This window comes from Alosa pseudoharengus, unplaced genomic scaffold, assembly GCF_046254945.1.
Source record: "Alosa pseudoharengus isolate Yale_2024_CS ecotype anadromous, Long Island Sound unplaced genomic scaffold, YU_APseudo_1.1 YU_APseudo_1.1_scf_7, whole genome shotgun sequence".
NCBI classification, from domain to species: Eukaryota; Metazoa; Chordata; class Actinopteri; order Clupeiformes; family Clupeidae; genus Alosa; species Alosa pseudoharengus.
This window is the reverse complement of record NW_027468859.1, coordinates 6,592,971-6,617,970: the sequence shown is the minus strand read 5'-3', so window position 1 is coordinate 6,617,970 and position 25,000 is coordinate 6,592,971. Positions and strand designations below refer to the sequence as shown.

Sequence of the window (25,000 nt, the reverse complement as noted above, 5' to 3'; positions counted from 1 at the left end):
GGAGGCGTTTCATATACAGGTCCTTTTTGGATTGTTCTGCATTACTGTAGACTATTGTAGTTCCGTCTGTATTGAACACTTTGAGTTTTCCTGGAGGCAAGACGTGATTTGACTAGAAGCTTTTTAAATTGTCCCTGCAGAGGCCATTACCCGGCCTTCTGTTGTTTCACTTTTGTGGTGAAGACATGATCCAGATACGTATGTCATTCAAAAGGATCTCTTAAACCAGGCTGCTTTTAAGTACTTCTCTCTTGCTATCATCATTTGCAAAGTTGACAATAATTGGTTGAAGGAATCCTTATTTTTCCTTTAGTTGGCACATTCTGTGTGTTTGAGTAATATGTGTGTGTATATGAATGTGTGTGTGTGTGTGTGTGTGTGTGTGTGTGTGTGTGTGTGTGTGTGTGTGGGGTGGACCAGTTACCCATGACCTCACCCTAAACACTCAGACATGGTAATCTTCATGAACAACGACTGGCAACAACGACTGACTGGATGGATAGAGATGGATAGAGAGAAAGAAAGAAAGAAAGAAAGAAAGAAAGAAAGAAAGAAAGAAAGAAAGAGTTAGACAGTGAGAAAGTGCATGCGCAAGAGAGAGAGAGAGAGAGAGATGAGATGGAAAAGTGCCTGATGAGACCAACTCAAAGTGTTTCGGTACAGCAACAGCAGGGAAAAAAATAAATCAAAACATAATAAAAACAAAGATACACACTCTCTCGCACAGCCACACACACACACAGACAGACACACACGGTGCTGACATTCTCCCACCGAGTTCCTCTCAAAGCATGACAAATGTGTCTGTTTGGGGAGGGTGTGTGTGTGTACTCCTGGACTGCAGTGTTTATCTGCCTGGCCGCCATATTGCCGTAGAGAGATGTTAGGTTATGTAACAGTTTGAGAGGAAGCATGGCTTCTCAGCTCTGGAGACGTAACCAAACATCCTTGTCCTCTGGCTTCAGTACCTTAGCCATCAAGGGCCTCCTTATTCACAAGACTTAATGACTTTAACAGTCAGGAATGGGCAGGAACACTAAGTCTACACAGACCTGATAATTAATATTATGAGGCAGTAGCTGCTATTTATAAAGTATGAAGAGCAGTAATCAACATTACTTAGTGTTGAAGTCTTTGACTCATTCACTCTTCTGAAAAATAACTATAGAAATAACTAGATGTACCGCATAGCGGTACAAAATATTACCGCCGCTCAGTCCTGTACATCCTCTCTGCGAAAATAAATCACGCTTGTCAATTGTCTCCATCTTCTACTCCATCCCCTACTCATGCACCTTTTGTGTATGCTTGTATGTGTGTGTTTGCGTGCATGTATGTGTGTGTTAGTGAGAGTATGTGTGTGTGAGAGTTTGCGCGTGCCTGTATGTGTGTATTTATGTGTGTTTGTGTGTGTGCGTGTGTGTCTCTGTGCGTGTGGTTGTGTGTGTGTGTGTGTGTGTGTGTGTGTGTGTGTGTTTATATGTATGTGTGTGAGAGAGCGAGAGTGTGTGAGACAGTCCTGCCTTGTAGCTCCTCTCCTCATCATCCTCTACCAGCAACCCTTCACTCAACACCACCATCTACAGGCCGATGGGTGTACAGCCACTTAATGTACACATACATTCATTTATTTTATGCCCCCCCCCCCCCCCCCCCCCCATGGATGAAATTCCACAAACTACCCCCAGAAGATGCCAGATTAATCATACACATGAAATTTGGTGCAGTTCTAGACATCCCAACTGAAGATAGGGGTGATTAAAGCAGTATAATTGCATTTCCATTTTTTACCGGGGGGTGGGGTGGGGGGGTCATAATAAGATTTCTATAGTAGATCTATGGAAGTGTATAATACTTCTATGATCTTCTGTAATACCTCTGTGTTATAGGGAGACTACACCTGGCACGTAACTGAAGCGTTCCATTTGCAGTGTCTGCTGCAACTACTACACAGCAAAATTCTCAGAGTTATTTTCCCAGTGTAAAGCAAAAGTGTTAAAATACAGAGTTAAAACTACACTGAAAACAGTTAGATTAACTGTTAAGGAGTCAATTTTGTAAGAGAGTTAGTGTCATTGGCCAGTGTTTGGGACTCAACTCCTTCAGTGTTATGAAACCACGCCTCTCCTAACGTGACCTCACGGATTTCAGCCATCTTTCTTTTCGATGGAAACCGAGTATATGGTAAGTCACGCTATGCTTTATAGTTGTACAAATATATCCAAATAATTGTTTCTCATTATTTTAACCTACACCTGAAGATTGAATATTGTTAGTTAACTAGGAGTATGTTAGCGATGATGCAGCTAACTGAACTAACTGATAAAATGTTAGCTATCGCTAGCTAGCTAACAACAGGCTAGTTTTGGTTAAACGGAGTAGTGCTAATATAAGGCTGCATTTTAGCGAATTTATGAGTAGTCGATGGTCTTTGTCGGATAAAAAAGGTATTGGGTCACTAATAATCCAGCCCTCTCGTGTATTTGTAGTCATATGTGCCTTTCTCATGTTCGTTTTTTATTCTGTAACTGCTAGTGTCTGTGGCAGATTCTGAAGTTGCTAACGTTAAATCTGATTGACTAACGAAATTCTTGTAGACATGGGCAGTCATTCCAAGACAAATGAATGATCCAATAGTAGGCAAAACTTTCGAATTAGGTTTTTTTTAGTTCATGCCTGCACTAAAATGCCAACAGATTGGCATTCAGTTACGATAGAAGAATAGCTAACTGAGTAAGTCGACTGCAGTGACAGTGGAAAGGGGAGGGAAAGGGAGAGAGATTATGTGTGTGCGCGAGTGAAAGGGTGCAAAGCGAGCATTCTGATTTGCAAGACAGCATCAGCTCTGTTTTTTTAATAAAAATGTGCAGTGATCTAGATTTGAGATCTAAATTGTTCCTTGGAATGCTCTGGTAAATTTCTGCTGTACTTTCTTCTGTTTGCAGTACTGGATAATTATCTTATCTTGGTCATAATTACCCTTATAACAACTCTGTCAGTGTTGTGGATTTTCTTGTGTCATTCCTAGCTTGGGTAAGATTGACAAAGTATTTATTATAATTTTTATTATTATTATTATTATTATTATTAGTAGTAGTAGTAGTAGTATTCATTAAAATCTTAGTAGCCTAAACTTGACTATACCTTTGTTACATTTAAAATTACCTTATTTTCTAGAGAATGCTTGTGAAAGTAAAGTACAGAGAAAAGGGATAATTTACAAAGATTCTTCTGGAACAGAAGTTGACCCGGACATCTTTTCTGAACTGTTGAAGAAGGGGGAGGATTTGTTCAAGGTGTATGTGAATGATGGTAAGTAATTGTAATGTAATGCAGGAATGTCATATTTTTCTATTGCATGAAAGTTTTAAATATGCATTGTTCTTGACATTTTTTTGCTTATTGTTTTACACGATTTAGATTTAGAGGATATGTCAGTGTCTTCTGAAGCATCATACCCCTCAGATGCCTCCACTGTTGTATTGGATGACAGTCCGTGTGAGACTCCAAACAAGAAAATGAGAAGGGATGACCAGAGTCGTAGAGAAGCAGTCAAAAATGTAAGCAGTTTTGATAAATGTAAAATTACTGTTTTCCTTGAGTGTTCGTTGTTGATGTTTGAGTGTAATTGATTGTAAAGTTGTGGTATGTGGTTATGTGTTATATGTGCAGATGGTTAATGAAGTTCTTCAAAGAAAGCCAGGGGGGGAGAAGATTTTTCAAGAGTACACTAAAACAAAGTCACTGTCAGATGGAACCAGGAGACAGCTTGTGAATATCTTGGTTGCTGACATGGTGGAGGTGCATGGGTATGTTTGCAGAGTTCTTGATGGTCAAAATGCCGTTATGATGTCCCAATACCTACTTTTAACACCTTATACTATTATTTCAGACGGATCCCTTCCCAAGCTGTTCGAGTGAAGTATGCCCAAGGCATTGTGGCCTTGTTCCCATATCTTGAGGACCCATTGTCGAAGCATGGATATGTAAGTTTGGTATTGTGAACTAAATTGCAGTTGTTAAATATCAATTTAGCAGTCTGAAAGTGACTAAATGATATTTTTATTCCCAAAAGGAATACTTTTATGATGCAGCATCAGGCTCTGGGTACATTGCATGGCGTCTTAAGACTGTACAACGAAGCCTATCTGATGGCTCAAGGTCTCGGGTAGCAGTGGAACAATGCAATGGTGGTCCAAAGGCTGCAAGAGACTCGGCTTCTACCATACAACAGTTGACTGATCAAGAGTGCGAAGAGGCAATATCTACGATGAATCATTCTTCCGATAAAGCACTAGTTATGGAGAAAATGAAGGCCACTTTTGAACACAGACAGAAACTTGACTGTGATCCTGACAAGTCAGTAGATGTTCTGGACACCTTCCCAAGATTTCTTGACATACCTGGCCTTGTGAGTTTACATTTAATTGTGAAATATGATCATGCTAATTTAAAAATTAAGGTTCATGTTAAGATGTGCTCAGCCATACCCAATTTGTACTGTAATGTTGTAAATGTTTGTGCTTTCATGGTAATATTGTACATTACCTAAGAAATGGGAGAATGTCATCAAGTACATCACGTTAATGCTTAGTTCCGTAAAAGTGTGGGTATTAAATAATCTATGGGTAGAAGGGCTGAACACCATGTATTAACATTCTATTGTTTAATATTAGATTGAGCAGGACTTTCTGATGCTTTTTGGAGAGGAGGCATCAGGGAAGTTCTTAGCCAGATGGCCAACGTTTTTCAGACCACACTTCAATGAAGATGCAAGGGGCTAGTACCAACTCTACATGTTGAGGAGCTCCTTAGCTCTGCACAAGGAAATGATGGTGGTAGGTTAAGCTCATTTGAAAATTTTATCAGTCTTTACTTCCTGTTTTATACTTGTAACACTGCTTACTTTGTCAACACTAAACTGCTTAGGATGGGACCGTGACATTGCTTCACTGTGCTTGCTGCTGCATCTCATTCCTCCCAACATCTAAGGGCCACAAGAAGTCTGCGAAAATCAGTGCCCTCCAAGCAGAGGACTACTTGGTGAGGTATCTGCAGGTAAGTTCTTAATGTTAACAGTTCTTCCTAAGCAAATAGACTGCCTGTTCAGAACAACTAAGGGTTGCAGAACTTGTAAAACGGTAATTTATTGCCATAAATAAACTCAATTTGTCTGTAATAATTAAATATAGTGTGGAGAAAAGGATTGAGAGGGGGAAAAAACACAATTGAGCGAAACTGCAGATAATTTACTGCAAATATTGAGTTGGTATATCTTAATGCATAGTGAGTTCCTTTTTTTGTGTTGGTTTTACAGGTTGGTGCAAGCATTCAAATCTTCTTGACCAGTCTCGAACCGTCTCAGCCCTTTCTGCTCTGCATTGGCGAACAGAAGAACAAGATACAGAAGTTCTACATCATCGTGGATAGCAAGGCAATTCCATGCATATATTATTGTGTTCTCCCCTCGTGTAACTGAAGGCATGGCTTGTTTTCTAAAACATTTAATTTCAGAGCACCATAGCCTTTTCAAGACTGTATTCCCAAGCAAACGTCTCATACCCAAGCACCATTTTTTAGTTCACTATCCCCGTTGTATGAGGTTCGAGGCTAAGCATAATTTTTTTAAACGCTCCGTTAAGAACTTCAAAAATTTAACCAAAACTATGGTGAAGGCACATCATTCACAGATGGCCGTTTACTAGAAAACATTTAATTTTGAAAGATTTGAGCATGGACCAATACATATTGAAGTGGTTTCTAATTTGGAGGGATATGAAGTTATATGTCAGTGTCTTAATATCAGCTCACAATATGATGCCCATACAACTAGCTGGGTAAAATATTTTGGAAGAGAGTATCATTTAAGTTTATTTGTGTGCTGTGGCGTTCAGCCTGATATGCCTGTGCTATGCCTGTGCAAAAAATAAATCGAAAAAAATTTGGAAAAAAATCAATATAATTTTGAAAGATAACTGTGCTTATCTTGTTCTTTGTGAAGTTGTGACTTTGGGATTTCATGACCATTTCAGTGCATTTTGTATAGAAGAGAGACCTGGACAGTTTCATATTGTAAGCATTGATTTATTTTACCACAAAGCTTTTGACAAGCAATTGTATTACAATTCTGATGAAAACATTTACTTGGTCCCCCATTGCCACCTGTGCTAATGTAATGTTTTGTACTAGTATTACATTTTGCAATAAAATCTCTGCAAGAGTTCAGTGTATGGTGTTTTTTAGCTAAATAACTTTTATAACTAAATAACAATTATTTTCAGAAAATGTTGTTGTATTAATCAGTATTGTACTAAACTATTCAGTAGCAAATAATAACACTAATTAGTGTAAAATTAACCCATAAGCCGATTTGAAATTGAACTCTGCACTCTAGTGTAACAGGAAGTTAACACCTCCTGGTGTTAATTGTTAACTATATATAGAGGTGTTCCAACACAAATTAGTGTAAAATAAACACTGAAACAGATTTGAAATTTAACTCTACACTCTAGTGTAACAGGAAGTTAACACCTCTAAGTGTTCATTTTAACTCTATACAGAGGTGTTCCAACACTGTATCTGAGTTGGATTATTTACACTCGACAGAGTGTTAAATTAACACTGACAAGATTGGGACAAAATAAACACTGATCTAGTGTTAAAATTGACTCTTACAGAGTTGTTTTAACACTGTAAATTTTGTAGTGTAGCATCCATTATAATCAATGGAACTGGCTACACCAGACATGACGGTTGTTCGAAAAATTAGACCAGTCTTCTAAAACTATTTTTCCAGCTCTGTGAATGGAGTGTTTCATTTGCAGATCTGATATAGCCCAGACCTTATAGATGCCTACTTCTATAGTATGTTTCAGAATACTGTAATGACCTGAGACAATGAGGCATTTATTGGTACAGGAGAAGGAAACACAGTCCCCAGTTCAAGGGACACACGAGGGTAGTCAATCGTACACGCACAACACATAAACAGGGTGGTCACACTCACACCAACACACAAGGATTACACGAAAGGGAGAACTAAGAAAGGGTTACACAAGAACAATATACAACATACATAATCCATAATTATTACACGGCTCTTCATAGTGCTGCAGAATGCTCCATTTACTTGAATGGGCCTTCCCAACATTCGGCGGTCTGCTAATTCTGAATAACAGACCGTTGCTAAGTATAACAGACCGCTGTCAAGGAAAATGGGCTTTGTGCTTCTAAGTCAATTCTTTCATATCACTACGCAAGGATTGGAACTTCATTCAAAAGTGAAAGCAGACGGTTGATCAGCTGTGTTCTAAAGAATGTTTGATTCAAGTTCAGCGTGTGTTGTTGCGAACTATTTGTTTCTCAGCAAAAGCCATGATGAAACGGTAACAAATAGGCTATAGCCTAGGCTATGTAGGCTAAAGAGTCATATCGTGGGGAGTTTATTGTGTCGTTTTGGTAAGTAGCCGTGTAATAAGCGGGATAATGTATAGAACGCCGGTCATTGTCGGGAGATAGGTCCCTTCAGGGCGGAACAAGACCCCTCCGCTGCGCGTTGGGGTCCGGTTCGCCCTGTCGGGACCTATCTCCCGACAATGACCGGTGTTCTATACATTATCCCTTACATAAAGACTACACACATACAATAACCCCACACAGGTTCCTCGAAACACGCCAGCAAAGCATTGTGGGTGACATAGCGGCCAGTCCAGACACACCGACGTTACAATACTACAGTATTCCAGTAGATTAGGCTACAATATTGTTTTTGGCCAAAATACAGTAGCCTACTATAAGATTCCTTTAGTCTTGTTCTTTTTTGTAAGGGTCCGCTATGAAAAATGATTTATGTCACTTTTTGGCGGGGATCACACTGGAAATAGCAATGCGGAAGCGGTAAGCGTAACTAATTGTTATTAAATGTGAATTTCTTTCCTTAGTAATATAGTGTGGGACATGATGTTACTGAGTAGAACCAATTCTGAACCAACTCTGGCAAGGACCCTGGACCTTGCCAGCACTAGAGTTAAATATCCACCTCTAGAGTTAAGTTCTACACCAGATGGACTCACTGGTTGTGTTCTGTAGAAGCATGTGTACCTTCAAACATGTTTCTTCTCCCTGTCCCTGTGCAGATGCAATGCTTGCAAGTGATTGAGAAGAAGATCGATTGTTCTGAGACATACGGATACCATGTGGAAACGTTCTACTCTGTGAAATTAAATGAGTTCAACCCAATCAGTGACAGACTTGGACACGGTTGGTGTGTTTTATGGATGTCTGCGAACCTGATGGCTTCCAGAGTGATGTCACTCGCTCACTGAAAAGCTTCATCATAGTATTTAGAGCAGAGAGTGGGATTCTAAAAGTATAAGTATAAGTATATATACTTTTTTGATCCCATGAGGGAAATTTGGTCTCTGCATTTATCCCAATCCGTGAGTTAGTGAAACACACAGCACACAGTGTACACACAGTGAGGTGAAGCACACACTAATCCCGGTGCAGTGAGCTGCCTGCATCAACAGCGGCGCTCGGGGAGCAGTGAAGGGTTAGGTGCCTTGCTCAAGGGCACTTCAGCCGTGCCTACTGGTCGGGGTTCGAACCGGCAACCCTCCGGTTACAAGTCCGAAGCACTAACCAGTAGGCCACGGCTGCCCACAGGGTAAAGCAATAGGCTATTTTCAGTAAAAAGCCTTTGTTTCTCCGGAACCTCCTTCAACTTCTTTTAGAAGTTTGGTTTTGCAGTCTCTTTCTCCCTGTCTATTCCCCTCAGCTGGTATGATATTAGTCAGGAGTGTATTAGGTTGTGTGTTAACATGAGTGTTATGGAGTATCCTATGTTAAATGAACACACAGTTAGATAAGAGGATTCACACCCTTCTCATCTCTGTGCCTGCAAAAAAGCCAGTCTGACATTGTTAACTTGCCTTAGCATATAAGATGGCAAATGAGCCAATTTCCCAAAAAGTTGCTCGGTCCTCCTTCAAGGCATGTGTTAAAGTGTGTTTATGGTGAAGAATAGGATGTGTTTAGAGGAATATTGTAACATGTGTTGTGGAGAATGTGGAAATCCAGCATTTTTCAACCTGGGCCTTAGATACATTCAGCAGGGGCAAAAAAAAAAAGATGCAGTATATTGCACTAGCTAGCTAACATGCATGTTAATACCTACAATGGCTAATTGGCTATACGATGCAAGCATATCAGGCAGGTCGCTGATGATTAAGCTTAACATGTCAACAAACTCACCTGTTATACAGTTTCATTTCATGTATTGAGGTAAATGAGTACAGGTGTAGCTCCATATATTTCGAAATAAATACTATATAAGTATGGTACTTATGTAACAGAAACCAGCTGGTAGGGTAACTGTGCAGTATATGCATGAACTTCCTCTAGACACCTTTAGAGATGTGCTAGTGTAACCTTCGTTGTGTTGAACCTGCAAGGTTCGGCCCTGTACACACCCGGACACACGAACCCGCAAAACAGCAGCACCTCGGATCAGGAGTCGAGCTGGCTGACAATCGTGCTAAACGCCCAGGCTGATAGCTTTCATGCCAGCACTACTCTTCAGGCGTCAGGGAAGTGAGGTTTTCCTAACGTTCCACACTCACAGCTATGCTAGCTGGCATCCGTTACACTAGCAACAGATGCTCGTTGCTCACACATAGGTTTTTAGCCCCCTTGCTAGCATGCCCACCTCCCTATTTAACCCTTAAGCAAGTACCATCACACCGGTGTGACAGGAATGTTGGAAATTGAACGTTGTAAGGAATATCTGGGTTCATTGAGTTCAACATAGAATTTTAGAACCTTACATTGTTCTGTTACAATCTTCTGTTCATCTTATGTTCAAAACAGGCCTTCCCAAGGCTTAAGGTGCAGCAAGTTTGCAGGTTCTGAGCCTGGGCAGGTGCGGGGCTGAGCCGTGCAGTCATCAATGCAATGGTTACACTCATTTTATATGTTACTTTGTCTTTCCTTGTCAAATGTAAAATGTAAAAAAAACAATTTCTGGGAAGTTTTGAATTTCTTACTGCTTTTGATGTTTTGGAGATACCCTTGTAGCTCAGTAATGACCACTGAGTAAATGTTCCACATTCATAGCCGAACAGCCAGACGGTGAAACAACAATAATTTTTCTTCTTTTTTCCAAATTCCACTGTGAATTGTCAGTCATTTCTCTAACCGCCTATCTATAGCTCTGAGACCCGTGTTGACTCCAAGTGTTGGCCTACTTACCTGCTAAAATGTTTTCCCAGGAATTCCAAAATGGTTGCTCTGTTTTTTCCACCCCGTCAGTTCTAACCAACAGGCGTGTGTGAGCAAGTGATTGTTTTAAAGTGTGTGTCAGCTGCTTGTGTTCACATTCACAGACATAGAGTAGAAACGAGAATGGTGTAATGATTGCATGGTAAATCATGCTGGCTTTAATTTGAGTATTTTACAGTCGTGTTAGGCGCATTGTCTGCTGTACAGCCTTAAGCTTTAACAGTACACACACACACAAACACACACACACACACACACACATTCATAAGCATCAGAGAAATCTGGGGAATAAATAACAACCTGACAGATTGTTTTAGGAGGCACCCCTGTTAATCCCCCCTGCCTTTCTCAGACATGCGCTCACACACCACACACATTCATGCACAGACAGAAACACAGACACACACACACACACACACACACACACACACACACACACACACACACACACACACACACACACACACACACATACACAGCCATAAGCATCAGAAAAAAAGCTGAGGAATAGATAAAAACCTGACGGATTGTTTAAGGAGACACCCCCGCTAATTCCCCTCCCCTGCCTATCTTAGACTCTCTCTCTCTCTCTCTCTCTCTCTCTCTCTCACACACACACACACACACATACAGATACACATAGACGGTAACACACAAACACACACATACACAGATACACACTATCGCACACAAACACACACACATATACTGTACACACACATACACACATGCTCTTTCTCTCACACATTTTCTCTCGGTTCCCTTTCTCTGCTAACTGTTGCAGAGTCCCTGGTGTGAGTACTTACAGTATTTCAGGGGTGTCTGGGCTTTTGCTGCAGCCAAATCCTCCTGGTCTCACTCCTCAGATATACTGCTCACCCCCCCCCCCCCCACCTTTTTCACTCTCTCCCTCTCTAATTCTCCTTCTCTTCCCCTCTCATTCTCACTCTATCTACCTCTCGTTCTCTCTCCCTCTCATTATCACTTTCTCTATCTCCCTCTCATTCTTTCATTTATTACATTGTAATAAAGTATCATTTCAGTATCACAAATCTCATTCTCAATCTCTCATAATATTAGCATTCTCTATCTGACTCTCACTCTCACTCTTACTCCACCCCCACCCCCAATTCTCTCTCTCCATCCCTCTCTTGTCTTTTCTCTTCTGTCTGCCTGTCTGCCTTAACAGATAAATATATGTGTGTGTGTGTGTACACATACGCACACACACACACACACACACACACACACACACACACACACACACACACACACACACACACACACACTCTCTCTCTCTCACACACTCACACACACACACAGACACACACACACACTGCTCTCCACCACTGGTCCTCCTGTTGGCAGGGGGACATGAGGCCCAAACATCCCACATTCAGCCACTGGTAGTAGGCAAAGCAGATGCAGGGATCCCCTGGCACAGCGTGGAGGTGTGCAAGCACTGGCCCTCAGACATTATGAAATACTCACACACAGTGGGGATCTGACACAGTTTAGTTCCTTTTGAAGATTACACACTACCTGCCTGTGTCTAATCAGACAGCTGAAGTCCATGGCTCTCACACTCACTCACTCACTCACATACACACAGACACAGACACACAAACACACACACGCACACACACACACACACACACGCACACACACACACACACACACACACACACACACACACACACACACACACACACACACACACACACACACCCTCTCTAACACAGGTGTCTGGCAACAAGACGCATGCAATCAACAGTCAGTGGGACTGAAACTGAGGACAGGAGAGTGAGGAAAGGAAGGAGTGAAAGAGAGAAAACTAGGAAAGAAAGAAAGAAGGAAGAGAGAGGGGGAATGAAATAATGACTCATTACAGCACATGTTGTTGATATTCAGTGTCTGATGATCTTTTTAAGCTCAAAGCAGACAGTGGAAGTTGCCAGAGGATACGATCCTTCATTTCAAGCACATGGCTTGTTTTTCTCTTCGCTGTGTTTTCCCCGGCTGGGCTGGTTTGTGTTGTCAGATTGACTGACAGGTGAAAGCAGGACACAAAATAAATGTATCCCTCATGTGGTTTCCCAGAGCCCTCACCAGTCAGTGTTTACCTCACTCCGACAACAGCATAACAACACAACAACTTCAACTACTTCAGTAAACGCTAAACAATACTAACAACACAACAACTACACTACAACTACACAACAACTACACAACAATTACACAACAACTACACAACAATTACACAACTACACGGCAACTACACTACAACTACACAACAACTACACAACAATTACACAACTAAACGGCAACTACACTACAACTACACAACAGCTACACAACAATTACACAACTACACGGCAACTACACTACAACTACACAACAACTACACGGCAACTACACTACAACTACACTGCACCTAAACTACAACTACACAACAACTACACTGCAACTACACTACAACTACACGGCAACTACACTACAACTACACTGCACCTAAACTACAACTACACTGCAACTACACTACAACTACACAACAGCTACACAACAATTACACAACTACACGGCAACTACACTACAACTACACGGCAACTACACGGCAACTACACTACAACTACACTGCACCTAAACTACAACTACACTGCAACTACACTACAACTACACAACACAACAATTACACAACTACACGGCAACTACACTACAACTACACTGCAACTAAACTACAAATACACTGCAACTACACTGGAACTAAACTACAACTACACTGCACCTAAACTACAACTACACAACAACTACACTAGAACTACACTACAACTAAGCTACAACTACTACGACTTCTCTGCAACTACACTACTGCACTACACTGCATCACAAACGAAACAACATGGCTACAACCTAATGCTACACTTCTCTACAAAACCACTGCCTACCTTACTGTGCTTAATGGGCAAATGTAAAATGTAATGGCTATAGGCAGAATTTACTGTGGGATGTGATGACATCCCCTCTTTCTCTCTCTTTTTCTCTCATGTGTCTTTCCCTCTTTTTCTCCATCTGTCTTTCTCTCTCTCTCTCTCTCTCTCTCTCTCTCTCTCTCTCTCTCTCTCTCTCTTTCTCTTTCTATTCACGATCTCAGATGATTTAATCCTTCTAGAATGAGAGGTAACATTTTCCAGCCCAAGTGGCCCATGACCTACTTTCAGATCACACACACACACACGCGCGCGCACACACACACACACACACACACACACACACACACACACACACACACACACACACAAAGAACACACACACAAACAGCATGTGGAAAATACTTACAGTTCTGCTTGATGTTGCTGTGGCCGAAGCGTTTTTTAATATGCACAATAATCAAAGGTAATTATTTGTGTTGTCCAGATACTGGGTGGAATTTGGATGGTGGCGATAGACGCTGTGTGGTCAGGAGCAGCTGGGCTGAGCTGCGGTTCAGTGACCAAAGCAGACGGCTCTCAGGAGACCTGTGACCAGACCAGAATCTGATCAGGACTGGATCAAGATCGGACTGGTCCAGTTAGGTGGAAGTATGTGTGGGAAAAAAAAAGAATGGAATGAAATCATCCTCTTTCTCTCTCTTTCTCTCTCTCTCTCTCTCTCTCTCTCTCTCTCTCAAACACACACACACACACACACACACACACACACACACACACACACACACACACGTACAATGAAATCTCTTTACATGCTGCATGACTGGAAAAAGTGAAATCCCAAAACCCCCACCCACCCCACCGCGGGCTCCCTCAACCACTTCAATATTCTCTCAACTGTGGGTCCAAAAGTGTTTATTTCACATCTGGCTAAAATCACATAATTACTGATCTCTTCCGCTGGTCTGATAAATAGGAAGCTTTTATAGAGATAAAATACTCAACATCTGTGGCAGTCCATCTCAGATAGGTCTGTTTGTGGGTCCAGTAAAGTTCAGGTTTACATGCTTTTTAGGCCTCCCAGCAATCTCTCAGAACTGACTGCACTAGGTGCGGACATGGAGTGGTACAGACGTGGTTCTGGTCAGGTATGTTAATCAGAAATTCAGGAATTCGTTAATCAGGCCAAATCAGGTCAAGATTGATTAGATCAGATCTGCTCTACATTTAAATTGACTTTTGGGGCTCTGGGATGGGAACATAGTGTATTTTTACAGAGGAAAAAAACAGTTCTGTCATTCCAAATAGGAACCTGCTGTATTTTATTGTATAATAGAATGGTTCTGTCTGTTTTCCTTGTATTTTTTCATTTTTCTGAGAAATAGAACAGTTCTGGCATGAGATGGGACGCTACCATGCCACACACACACACACACACACACACACACACACACACACACACGCACATGCACACGCACACACAATCTAAAGAGGAACGAACAACAAGCAGCACCCTTGATATCCTTTGGATTGAAACATTTCGTAAACAAATACATATGATCACAAGAGCAACAGTAAGGTAACTCCTTAAGTACAGAAATATAAACATGTCGAAACCCACTCACACACTCACACACATACAGACAAACACACACACACACACACACACACACACACACACACACACACACACGCACACACAATCTAAAGAGGAACGAACAACAAGCAGCATCCTCTTTGATATCCTTTGGATTGAAACATTTCCTAAACAAATACATATGATCACAAGAGCAACAGTAAGGTAACTCCTTAAGTACAGAAATATACACATGTCGAAACCCACTCACACACTCACACACACACACACACACACACACACACACACACACACACACACACACACACACAGACACACGCACACACTCTTCATGTTTCACCACAATCTCAGCACCCCTTCATTGTGGGACGAGATGACACAGAGAAACCTCACTCCACAACTCTGCAAAAGTCTCAGCACCCCATCACTTTGTCTTAGAGAATTATGAGATGAGAACACAGAAACCTCACTCCATAACCTCGCCAGAACCTCACCCTGTCACTCTTTCCTAGAGAATTATGGGACAAGATTGCAACACAGAAACCTCACTCTATATAACCCCGCCACAACCTCAGCCCCCCATCAACTCTGCCACAACCTCAGCCCCCCATCAACTCTGCCACAACCTCAACACCCCATTGCTCTGATTCAGAGAGTCATGGGACAATATCATGGAGAGCATCCTCTGGATGGGCGCCTGGCAACCTCACTCTTCATCTGCTCGAGGTACGCCACAGCCTTACCACAAGCCACACACACATACACACACACACGCGCACACACACACACACACACACACACACACACACACACACACACACACACACACACACACACACACAGAAACACAGACACACAGTCTGCAGCAGGAGGTCAGTTGCTCAGCTTCAAATCATCTGTTGTCATAAAGAACACAAACAAATAAACAAGCAAACGAGCATCTGAAACAACTTTGCTGAAAAGCATTTACGAGATGACAGCATTGAATTTACAAAGGGCGAACTGAGGGCACTTCCCATTTGCTTTACTTGCGGAAACTGAAAATAAACAAGAGATGTACACCACAAAACAAAATAAATAAACAAAGAAAAGAAAGCTGGTAAGAGAGTCCTGTAAATAAGTACGACTGTAAGAAAGACCACAGGCCAAAGAAGAAGTATACTGCACACCGCACAACTTCATGTACTTCAGAAAACAGTTATACACACCACGTAAGAACATAGAGCTCATATAGTCAACCATATAACACAGAGGTGTTATCCTGAACATCAACACACTCCATCAAATTAACTGGATTAAGTTTGCATCCGTCTGAGAATGGAGGTCTCTGTTACTTTCTTCTGTAAATCCCTATGTGTTTTGCCATTTTTCTTGCAAGGATCTTATTTACTCTCCCAGAGTAAAACCGCATTGTTTCTGGGTGTTGTTTCCCCAGAGTTTTGGGGAAATGAACCCTGTCTCCTTGTCATGTTTTATTGTAATTCATTTTCACTGGTGTTTATAAGATGGGAGAATCTCCTCATCTCAGCTCAGCTATCCCAGCATGCCTCAGTGTTTCTTCACTTCTTTCTGTCATGCGATTGGCCCATATGAGCCTCAGATGTGGGCCCATCAACCAGTCCCAGCTCAAGAATGCTAAAACCCAAGCAAAATGTTTGTTTTTGAGGATGAGAGGAGAGTCAACAAGCTGACAGGGCTCTCAATCATGGAGAAGATGAGGGGGGGAAATGGCCGACCACCCGGGAGCAAACAAGGACATACATAACGTCTAGCTAATGGTGTTGTGGATGATGTTACTATTAATTTGCCCCATGTGCGTTTGTGCTGGCGCTCCCCTCCACATTACGTCACGCTATTATGTTTCTGCTTAGTTTCTGATCATTAAGATGGACCTCAGAACCCGACAACGGACCCGTGATTCACAGTAGTCATTTCTGGGCAGTTAATTGTTCTGTCTCAGCGCCTGATTCTCTGGGGTTAATTAGAGCTATTTTATCCGCTGGTCTCTAAAAAGTCTGCTTTTCAACAAAAGTCTCTCGTGCTTCTCTATGGGACTGCCTCTCTCCTTTTGCCCCCCCCCCCCCCCCCATCTCTTTCCCTTGTTTCCATCCAGTAGGCTGACATCATCTCACTCAGTTCATGGAGTTCAGTAATAATCACTTTTTATGTTTTCCCCCCTGAAGAGTTGCCATGTAAGAGGGCTGTTCTTCGGAACGGGGGGTTCCGTCAGTCCGTCAGTTCATCGCTCAGATGTGCTGACAGCCTGTGTCGCTTCTATTCCAGAACAGCAATGCCTCTGCCTTGTGAACTCTGGAAAACATGAGCCCTCGGCCAATTAGCCAGCCCCCCCAATCTCGTGGCGGGACTCCTTATTTGAAGAGAGTGCCTTGCACTTGCGCACACACACACGCACGCACACACACACACACACACACACATATACACATATACACACACACGCCTGCTAAGCCAACTCAAACACCTATCAGTGTTTTCTGTTGTTTTTTTATTACGTGATGGGGAACTGCTGTTCACGCTGATAACAACAGCGCATTTTTCTCCGGTTAGTTAAAACACGCCAGGCCGTGCCAAGGAGCAGAAGGCCGAGGCGGTTCAAACAGATGAGCGCTCGGCCGATCCAAACTGTGTGCGTGACGGACCGTGCTGGAAAAAGAGTCATCAGCTCCAGTGCAGCGGCCCCGCGTCTGTCAGGAGAGAGCTATTTCATCCTGAGCTGGCGCACACACCGTGAAAATTATTGAAGGAGACAAAGGAGGTCTCCAAGGTAACACTGATAGTGCAATGTTTTCTTAGTTTTCAATGCACCAAGAAAAGATACTCTCCCCCCTGACTTGCAGTTTTGAATATCCAGTTATCATTTGTAAATTAGTTATCACAATGCTTTCATCTACATGAAATCTAATGAGAGAGAGAGGGGAACTGCAGAATAGTTTTTCTTGCCAAGGTAAGCTCCACTCTCACAGTTGCTAGATAACGAGCTGATAACAAAAATATAGGCGGGGCTGAGGCTAGATATTTTGGGCCCTTGTTAAATTATATGATATTCCCGCTCCGAACAAAAACAATTCTGTTCTGTGAGGACACCATGTCAGTTTAACTGCCCTGACTGTATCTCAAAGTCCTTATTGTAACCATGAAGCCATGAACAATCACCAAGAGATTCCTGAAATAGAGTAGGTCCACTGACACAACTGTGACAACACATATCACATAGGTTATCATCAGGGTAATCAAACAACTATGATTGTTCGCAAACAACTAACACAAGGTCTTTGTCTAAGTCTTTGTCAGTGTCTTTATGTTGCATTTTGTGGCACATGAAACTATCACTTGAAAAATGTAAATATAAATTAGGTTTATAGGCCAAGTATACTTGCGTATACTGTATCTGCATTTATGTGTGAATTAGTGAAACACACAGAGCACACAGTGAGATGAAGCACACAATGAGCACACAGTAAGGCAAAGCATACACTAACCCGGAGCAGTGAGCTGCCTTGCTACAGTGACGCTCGGGGAGCAGTGAGGGGTTAGGTGCCATGCTCAAGGGCACTGCAGCAGGGATTAAAGTGAAAAAAAATCGTTTGACTGAACTTTTTTCAGGCCATAAGTCATACGTTGTTCATATCTACCTATAGAGATAGCACCCCTTTTGCGGTCGCGACCTATTGGTTTTTAATGTACAAAAAGATGCAAACAGCAAAGTAAAGGGAGTATTCGCCTTATTCACACAGCGGCCATTGTTTAAACCAAAACGAGGCTACAGGGTACACTTACTATATAATTAATGCCACCTACAGGTGAATGCATAGAACATAACAATCCTATGGTTTGTGTACCCTGTAGCCTCGTTTTAGCCGCCAATGGCCGCCATGTGAATAAGGCGAATTGAGAGTGTTCTTGATTGAGATTGAGTTTTCCTGATGAACAAAAATATATTTTAGTACCATCCCTGACCATTGCTGATTAGCCATTGCTGTTCTTTTCTACTGCAGCAATATTGTAGAAAGGCTACACACTCTTATTTAATTACTTAAGGCCAAAAGTGTTTAAAGGGGAGATTTTTTTCTTGTTAATATGCAATTCAACACCAAGTAAAATCTATAAAATCAAGTTAGCAAGACTTCCCATTTCCTCATCAAAGTAACAAATCAGAACATTCTAGATATTGTTCATATTTCCATTTGTTGCCTCATCCGCATTTAATGATAACATGGTAATTTTGAGTTTTACAGACAACTCAGTTTTCCAATGAGCAGCAATACTGTGTGTGCTCATGCAGGAGGTCTGCGCATTTGTAACGACAATCTGGAGACGGCGCTTTTGTCTTCAGCAACAGATTGTATAAGGTTGACAAGAGGTTGCGATATGGTTAAGGACAGGTCGTGTTGCGCTATGAAAGAACATGCGTAGCCTACTTTCTAAACGTAAAAACGGTCAGCCATAGATAAACGTAGCCTACCTCTGTCGTGGTGGCTAGTTGCACCAGGTAGGGAAGATGTCCTGAAGTGCACGAACGTTAACCTTATGGCGGTCTTCTGATTGGAGGCGTGCTAAAACGTTTTCCTATTGCATCCATAAACAATTTTCTTGCAGCGAACCGCGCAAAAGCAAACTCCTGGCACTTTAATTTCTTTACACCATGGCTTGTTAGTTCTCCCCCGTTTCCAACAGCTGCCCACCTGCATTTATTTTTTAACTTTTGACACCTGCCTTCCTTTAGCAACAACGCATCCATGAAAGCTAGTGGCCTTGCCAAATAGACGCACATAAATCATGACGCTAATATGCGAGGTTCTGGTAGGCCCACTGGTTATGGTTTTGTGCTATAAATTAATAATATTTTATAGCAAAGTTTTAAGTTGACTATTTTAATTGTATGGTTATTTTTTGTCAACATACACTCACAACCTATTGTCGTTAAAAGTGAGGCCTAAGCAAAATAGGCTACAAGGCTGTCTGTGCGTCACAAACACGACTGACCCCCCCCACTCGACACGCTCAGTCAAAACCTTCCGTCGCAAATTGTGAAAAACATTGTTGTATGTCATAACAGACGGGATAATAAATTGCATAGGCTACGGTTTATATTGCGTCGCTTTACACATAATGTTAGTTGCATTGATTAAAAACTGTAACAATAATAGTAGCCTACATCGGGTGGCATAGCAGGCTATCTGTTCAAGTCATAGGTGACACCCAAAATGAATGACCTCCCCTGACAAGTGTTCGCGATAGTAAGTGTCTACATTGATGCACGGAAAGAACACAGCCTCCGAATTCGCACATAGAGCTCACAATATCATATCCAAAAAAGTTAAACGGATTGGCCAACCTCATCAGCTGTCTCGATTGTGTCACTATAATCCAACTTTTAGACCGTTATAGTCCTCCATACGTGTTCTTTTTTTTAAGCAAACGCCCGAGACAAGTGTGTAGCTACAACATACAAAGCGAAACTCATGGCTGACGTAGGCCGTATAGGACGTATCTTCTTGAGCGGTCACGGATTGAGACACAGAAAGTTCTCAAGAACACCATAGGTCTTTAAACATTTACCTAATATTTGTAGTTGCCTTAAAAAAGGAAAAGCAAAGGTGACAGTCCCCCCCCCCCCCTCCTATTTTTTTTCTCATCGGATCTGCATTGATCTCAAATATGACATTTCTAAAATCAAATTGACGGAAATCCGTCCTATGACGGAGAACTTTAATCCTTGCACTGCAGCCGTAGATGTGGGCATGGGAGAGCAGTGTGCAATCAATTCCCCTGCCCACATTTTTCCTACTGGTCGGAGATCGAACTGGCAACCCTTCAGTTTCAAGCCTGAAGCCATAACCAGTAGACCACGGCTGCCCCTTGCCCCAGGGCATGGTGAAGCAATCGGGCAGCTCGAGTTCAGGAATCACTGTTACATGTCTGTGTCTCTTTGGATAAAAATGTCTGCTAAATACCTTTCAACAACCTCATGCAATTTGTTGTAGTGATACCTCTTTTATTGATTGATTTATTTGAAAATAGAAGTAGGCTACCAGGGCACAGCATATACTAGGTCCTGTTGTGAGAAACTGTAATCAAGTTTTTAAACAAACAAAAAGATTGTTCTTTTAAATCTGGAGTCCTCTTGTGTTTGCCAGCCTAGTCTGGGGAAAATGCTGCCAAGTGTTTGAAACATGCAGGTGAAATGTTATACCACACACATAGTTCTGGTATGGGGCAAACAGGGTACCACACACATAGTTCTGGTATGGGGCAAACAGGGTACCACACACATAGTTCTGGTATGGGGCAAACAGGGTATCGCGCCAACGGCTCCAGGCCTGGCGGGTGCGTTGGTGCAAAAGCACTGACGATGGTCTGAATGGGACCGAAAAACGTTTTGCACTTTGGTAGCACTTTGCACTTTTCACCACTGGTTAGATTAAAATTTGCATCGGCAACATTGGTGTGTGAGTTCTTTCTTGACTGAAGGACTGATACCACACACATGCACACACACGTTCTGAAACACTAATCAGGTGCAGGACGTGTGACAAACCAATTCACAAACCAATGAAAAGCATGCAGGCCTGATAGTCCAGAGAACTTATTTACAGTCGTGTGAAGGCTGAGAGTCATGACCAGACTAGAGATGCGGTCTAAGTCTTTGAGCAGCCTTGGCAAATATGCTTTCTTTTTATGCTTTCTGTTAAGTTTGAAAGATTTTGTGAAACATTCCACTTCAACAGTACTCCTGTATGTTTGCGGAGAATAACCTCCTCTTACCATTCGCTAGTGTTCGCAAATGTTTGCAGAAACTCAAAGAAGAGAACACAGAGAACTGTTTGCTAACGTACATGAACGCTTGGGCATGTTTGTGAATTTGAACGCATCTCAGGTGATATTGTGATGTTGTCTGTGTGCCTGAAACGGGGATGTGATGGATGGAGAGTTAGCGCTCACTCAGGTTTAGCACCTTTATTCAGTCAGAACCGTTCCTGAGCACCGATTAGGGTTATTTACCTTTAGCCCGCAAATGGGCAATACTTCCACATCAACTTTCATTGAAATACACAGATACAAATATCAAAGAATATAATAAAATGGCAAGTTAGCAAAAACATCTGATAAAAAATCCCAAACAAAACAAAACAAAACAAAACAACAAAATCAAATAAAATACACCATTCTACTGTTCAATAATCCAAACAGAAAAATATCAAATTTATTCTTTCTTTCGTTGTGGTTTAACCTTTGGTTTGTAGCAAGACTTCCATTTGTCAGAGGCGTTGCTTGTGCTTTGAACTTACCTTCAGTTTGAATGAAAGAGTTGTGTTTTTGTCATATAAATTATCCCATCGTTTGGCATTGTGAATACCTGCCCATTCTCTCTCATGTGTCCCTGGCCTTCCAAAGGCCACAGTAACAGGCTGAGTAGCATGCTTCTCACTTCCTCATATACAGATTGCTTAACTCAAGTGCATGATACAGGATACGCAGAAATATTAAAGTTGCTTTAACGTATTATATTCTCTCTCTCACAAGCAGTAATATGTTTGTTTACGGTTGCCATGGTGTGCAAGAGTTCATGTGTCTCTGTATGGGTTCCAGACAAGCAATGCAGAGGGTGGTTGCCAGAGGATACGACCCCGCGATGACCCCTCTGTTACCACTTGCCCGGGATGGGGACGCCACACTCGTACCAGCCCACAAAGCCGTGAGCCGTATTCCTGCCGATGCGGCCAAAGTTCACCGGCTCCTGTCTGTACGAGCGGAAGTAACCTGCAACACACACACACACACAGTTAACTCAATCTTAAATTAAATAATACTCCTATCAAGTTCAGGGTGGAATTTGGAAGGTGAAAATTGGAAGGTGAAGGATGCTGGGATTTGTAGTACCTTGTGCTGGAGGCAGGTACATAGACAGGCTGTGGGGACCTGTCCTGCCATCCAGGTAGGAATCCACAAACTGGCAGTGGTCCTCGCCGTAGCCAAAGGAGTCTGCCACACTGTAGAAGGTGTCTGCAAGACAAACCAGAAGGAGAAGGCCATCATAAGCTATACTGTCTCGCCATAAGAGTATGTGACTTGAGGAAATGATTTGACCTGAGAGAGACTTCCATACCTTTGAGTCCATCTGCCATAAAGATTTTGTAGCGCAGCGAGTTGCATAAGACTACGCCCACAAACTTCTTGTACCAGGTGCGCTTCACAAACTGACTTCCTTTGCAGGAGCTGTGAGCAGGGTTGTAGCGGAACTTATAAGGGATCCAGATCGGCTCACCACCTATGGGCACAGTTTCCATGGAGACAAGAACATGAAGCGATACTTGTATCCCTCATACTTGTATCCCTCAGACAGGATGGATATTATGTATGTATGAACGCATGTAAATATGTATCATACCTGGGGGTCTCTCAATAAGCAGTGGATCATCTGAAAGACAAATCAAATCACTATATGATCATGCCACACAACATGAAATAAATCACTCCTGTAATAAGTCTTCATGTCTGTGCAAATAGTTCAGTCTGGGCCTCTGGGGTAGGGCGCTGGGGGACACTCACCTGACTCCGTCACATACACCAGGGTGTCACTGACTGGACCCAGTCCAAACACATTCTTGGCCTGGATCTTAAAGTAGTACCTGCAAGAGGAGGGAGAGAAAGACTCAGGTGGGCATGGACGACAAACACAGGTGTCTGTGTGTGTGTGTGTGTGTGTGTGTGTGTGTGTGTGTTTGTGTGTATCTGTGTCTGTGTGTCTCTGTGTGTGTCTGCGTTTGAGTGTGTGTGTGTGTGTGTGTGTGTGTGTCTGTGTTTCTGTATGTGTGAGGACGATGTAAAGGTTAAAGTTTTGTCTTCAGCAGTAAAGCTATTTTTATGTCTTGGAAGGAGTTGGGGTTTTCTGGCTGGCCACGGAGGGCATTCTAGGCCAGGGCGAAACTGAGCTGGGGTGGTGTTGATGGGGCTGACGGTGCGGGTGCGGATGGGGGTAGTGCATTCATGCCAGAGAAGGTGTTTCATTCATAATCTCTTACCCAGGCACTTGGAACAGCTACTGTACTGTGCATTCACTCAAAAGGGTTTTATGTGAACACTTTTTTTATGTGCCCGTTAATTTAGAAAGTAAGAGAGAGAGAGAGAGAGAAAGAGAGAGAGAGTGAGTGAGAGGGGGGGGGGTGAAAAGGCGGGTTAGAGGGGGATGGGAGGGGGCAGGGGTAGAGAAAAACAACACAGAGAAAAGAGAGCGGAGGGAGAGAAAGAGAGAAGGGATGAAGCGGAGAAAGAGATACAGGAGAAAACAGCAGAGCAAGAGAGATGGGGAAAGGAGAGAGAGAAAGAAAGACAGAGAAAAAGAACAGAGGGAGTAAGAGAGAGAGAGGGAGGAACAAAAATAAGTGTTTAAGAGAAAGAGGGCAGTGAAAGAAGAAAGGGACAAAAAGAAAAAGAGAGAGAGAGACTAAGGGAGAGAGAAGAAGACTAAAAGCAAGAAAAGAGAAATGGGATGGAGGGGTGAGAGAGAATAAGGGCAGTGATTTCACACAGGAGAGTTTTTCTACATGACGAATGGTCCTCTAACAGAAAGCAGACCACAGACCGCAGGGCCCAGCCACTGACCGGCCCTCAGGGTCTCTTTTATTTAGCAGAAAACACCACAACACGGCAACATATGTGTGTGTGTGTGTGTGTGTGTGTGTGTGTGTGTGTGTGTGTGTGTGTGTGTGTGTGTGTGTGTGTGTGTGTGTATGTGTTGGTGTGTGTGTGTGTGTGTGTTTGTGTGTGTCTGTGACCATGTTGTGGTGGTAGTGGCATCCATAATTGTTTCCACAGTGGAGTGTGTTCTGTGGTTGGCTGTGCAGCTAACCTTGCGCGCTGTGCATTTCTGCTTCAAAGCTGGTTAATGATGCTAAACCAGCATATGTGTGTGTGTGTGTGTGTGTTTGTGTGTAACATACTTCCATCAATGTTTGGATCTGTAAATCCTATGGTCCAAATACAGTTTTTTACAATTGTTTACACACGTTTTTAAAACTCTGTGTCTACATGTATTTTTCCAAATTCCACACACAAAACCAACAATTGCTCACACAAAATGCAAAATGCTTTAAATTTCCAGCAAAATGACACACAACATTCAAAATGTCAAAAACACATCTTTAAAGCAAACATTCGCCTCACAACACTTTTGTCA

At 42.3% G+C, this 25,000-nt stretch overlaps 1 protein-coding gene and 2 long non-coding RNA genes across 4 annotated transcripts in view; 2 read left to right on the top strand and 1 right to left on the bottom strand.

Annotated features, from left to right (window-relative positions):
* The first annotated feature begins 3,221 nt into the window (after positions 1 to 3,221).
* On the top strand, positions 3,222 to 3,987 carry LOC143110403 (uncharacterized). Its single transcript, XR_012984144.1, has 4 exons — positions 3,222 to 3,312; positions 3,421 to 3,560; positions 3,673 to 3,809; positions 3,893 to 3,987. It is a non-coding gene; the product is annotated as an uncharacterized LOC143110403 (long non-coding RNA).
* A 99-nt stretch (positions 3,988 to 4,086) lies between these two features.
* Positions 4,087 to 5,573, top strand: LOC143110368 (uncharacterized). The gene is made up of 4 exons (XR_012984130.1): positions 4,087 to 4,411; positions 4,677 to 4,838; positions 4,930 to 5,058; positions 5,318 to 5,573. It is a non-coding gene; the product is annotated as an uncharacterized LOC143110368 (long non-coding RNA).
* Positions 5,574 to 21,765: 16,192 nt separating this feature from the next.
* The window catches only part of fndc1 (fibronectin type III domain containing 1), a 51,864-nt gene continuing 48,629 nt past the window's right edge, over positions 21,766 to 25,000 (bottom strand). For both annotated transcript variants that reach the window (XM_076272522.1, XM_076272523.1), the window contains 5 exons: positions 23,374 to 23,453; positions 23,213 to 23,242; positions 22,931 to 23,092; positions 22,705 to 22,827; positions 21,766 to 22,584 (listed from right to left, as the gene is read on the bottom strand). In XM_076272522.1, the coding sequence (XP_076128637.1) occupies positions 22,469 to 22,584; positions 22,705 to 22,827; positions 22,931 to 23,092; positions 23,213 to 23,242; positions 23,374 to 23,453 (511 nt within the window). In that variant the 3' untranslated portion in view covers positions 21,766 to 22,468. The remainder of the gene's footprint in view (positions 22,585 to 22,704; positions 22,828 to 22,930; positions 23,093 to 23,212; positions 23,243 to 23,373; positions 23,454 to 25,000) is intronic.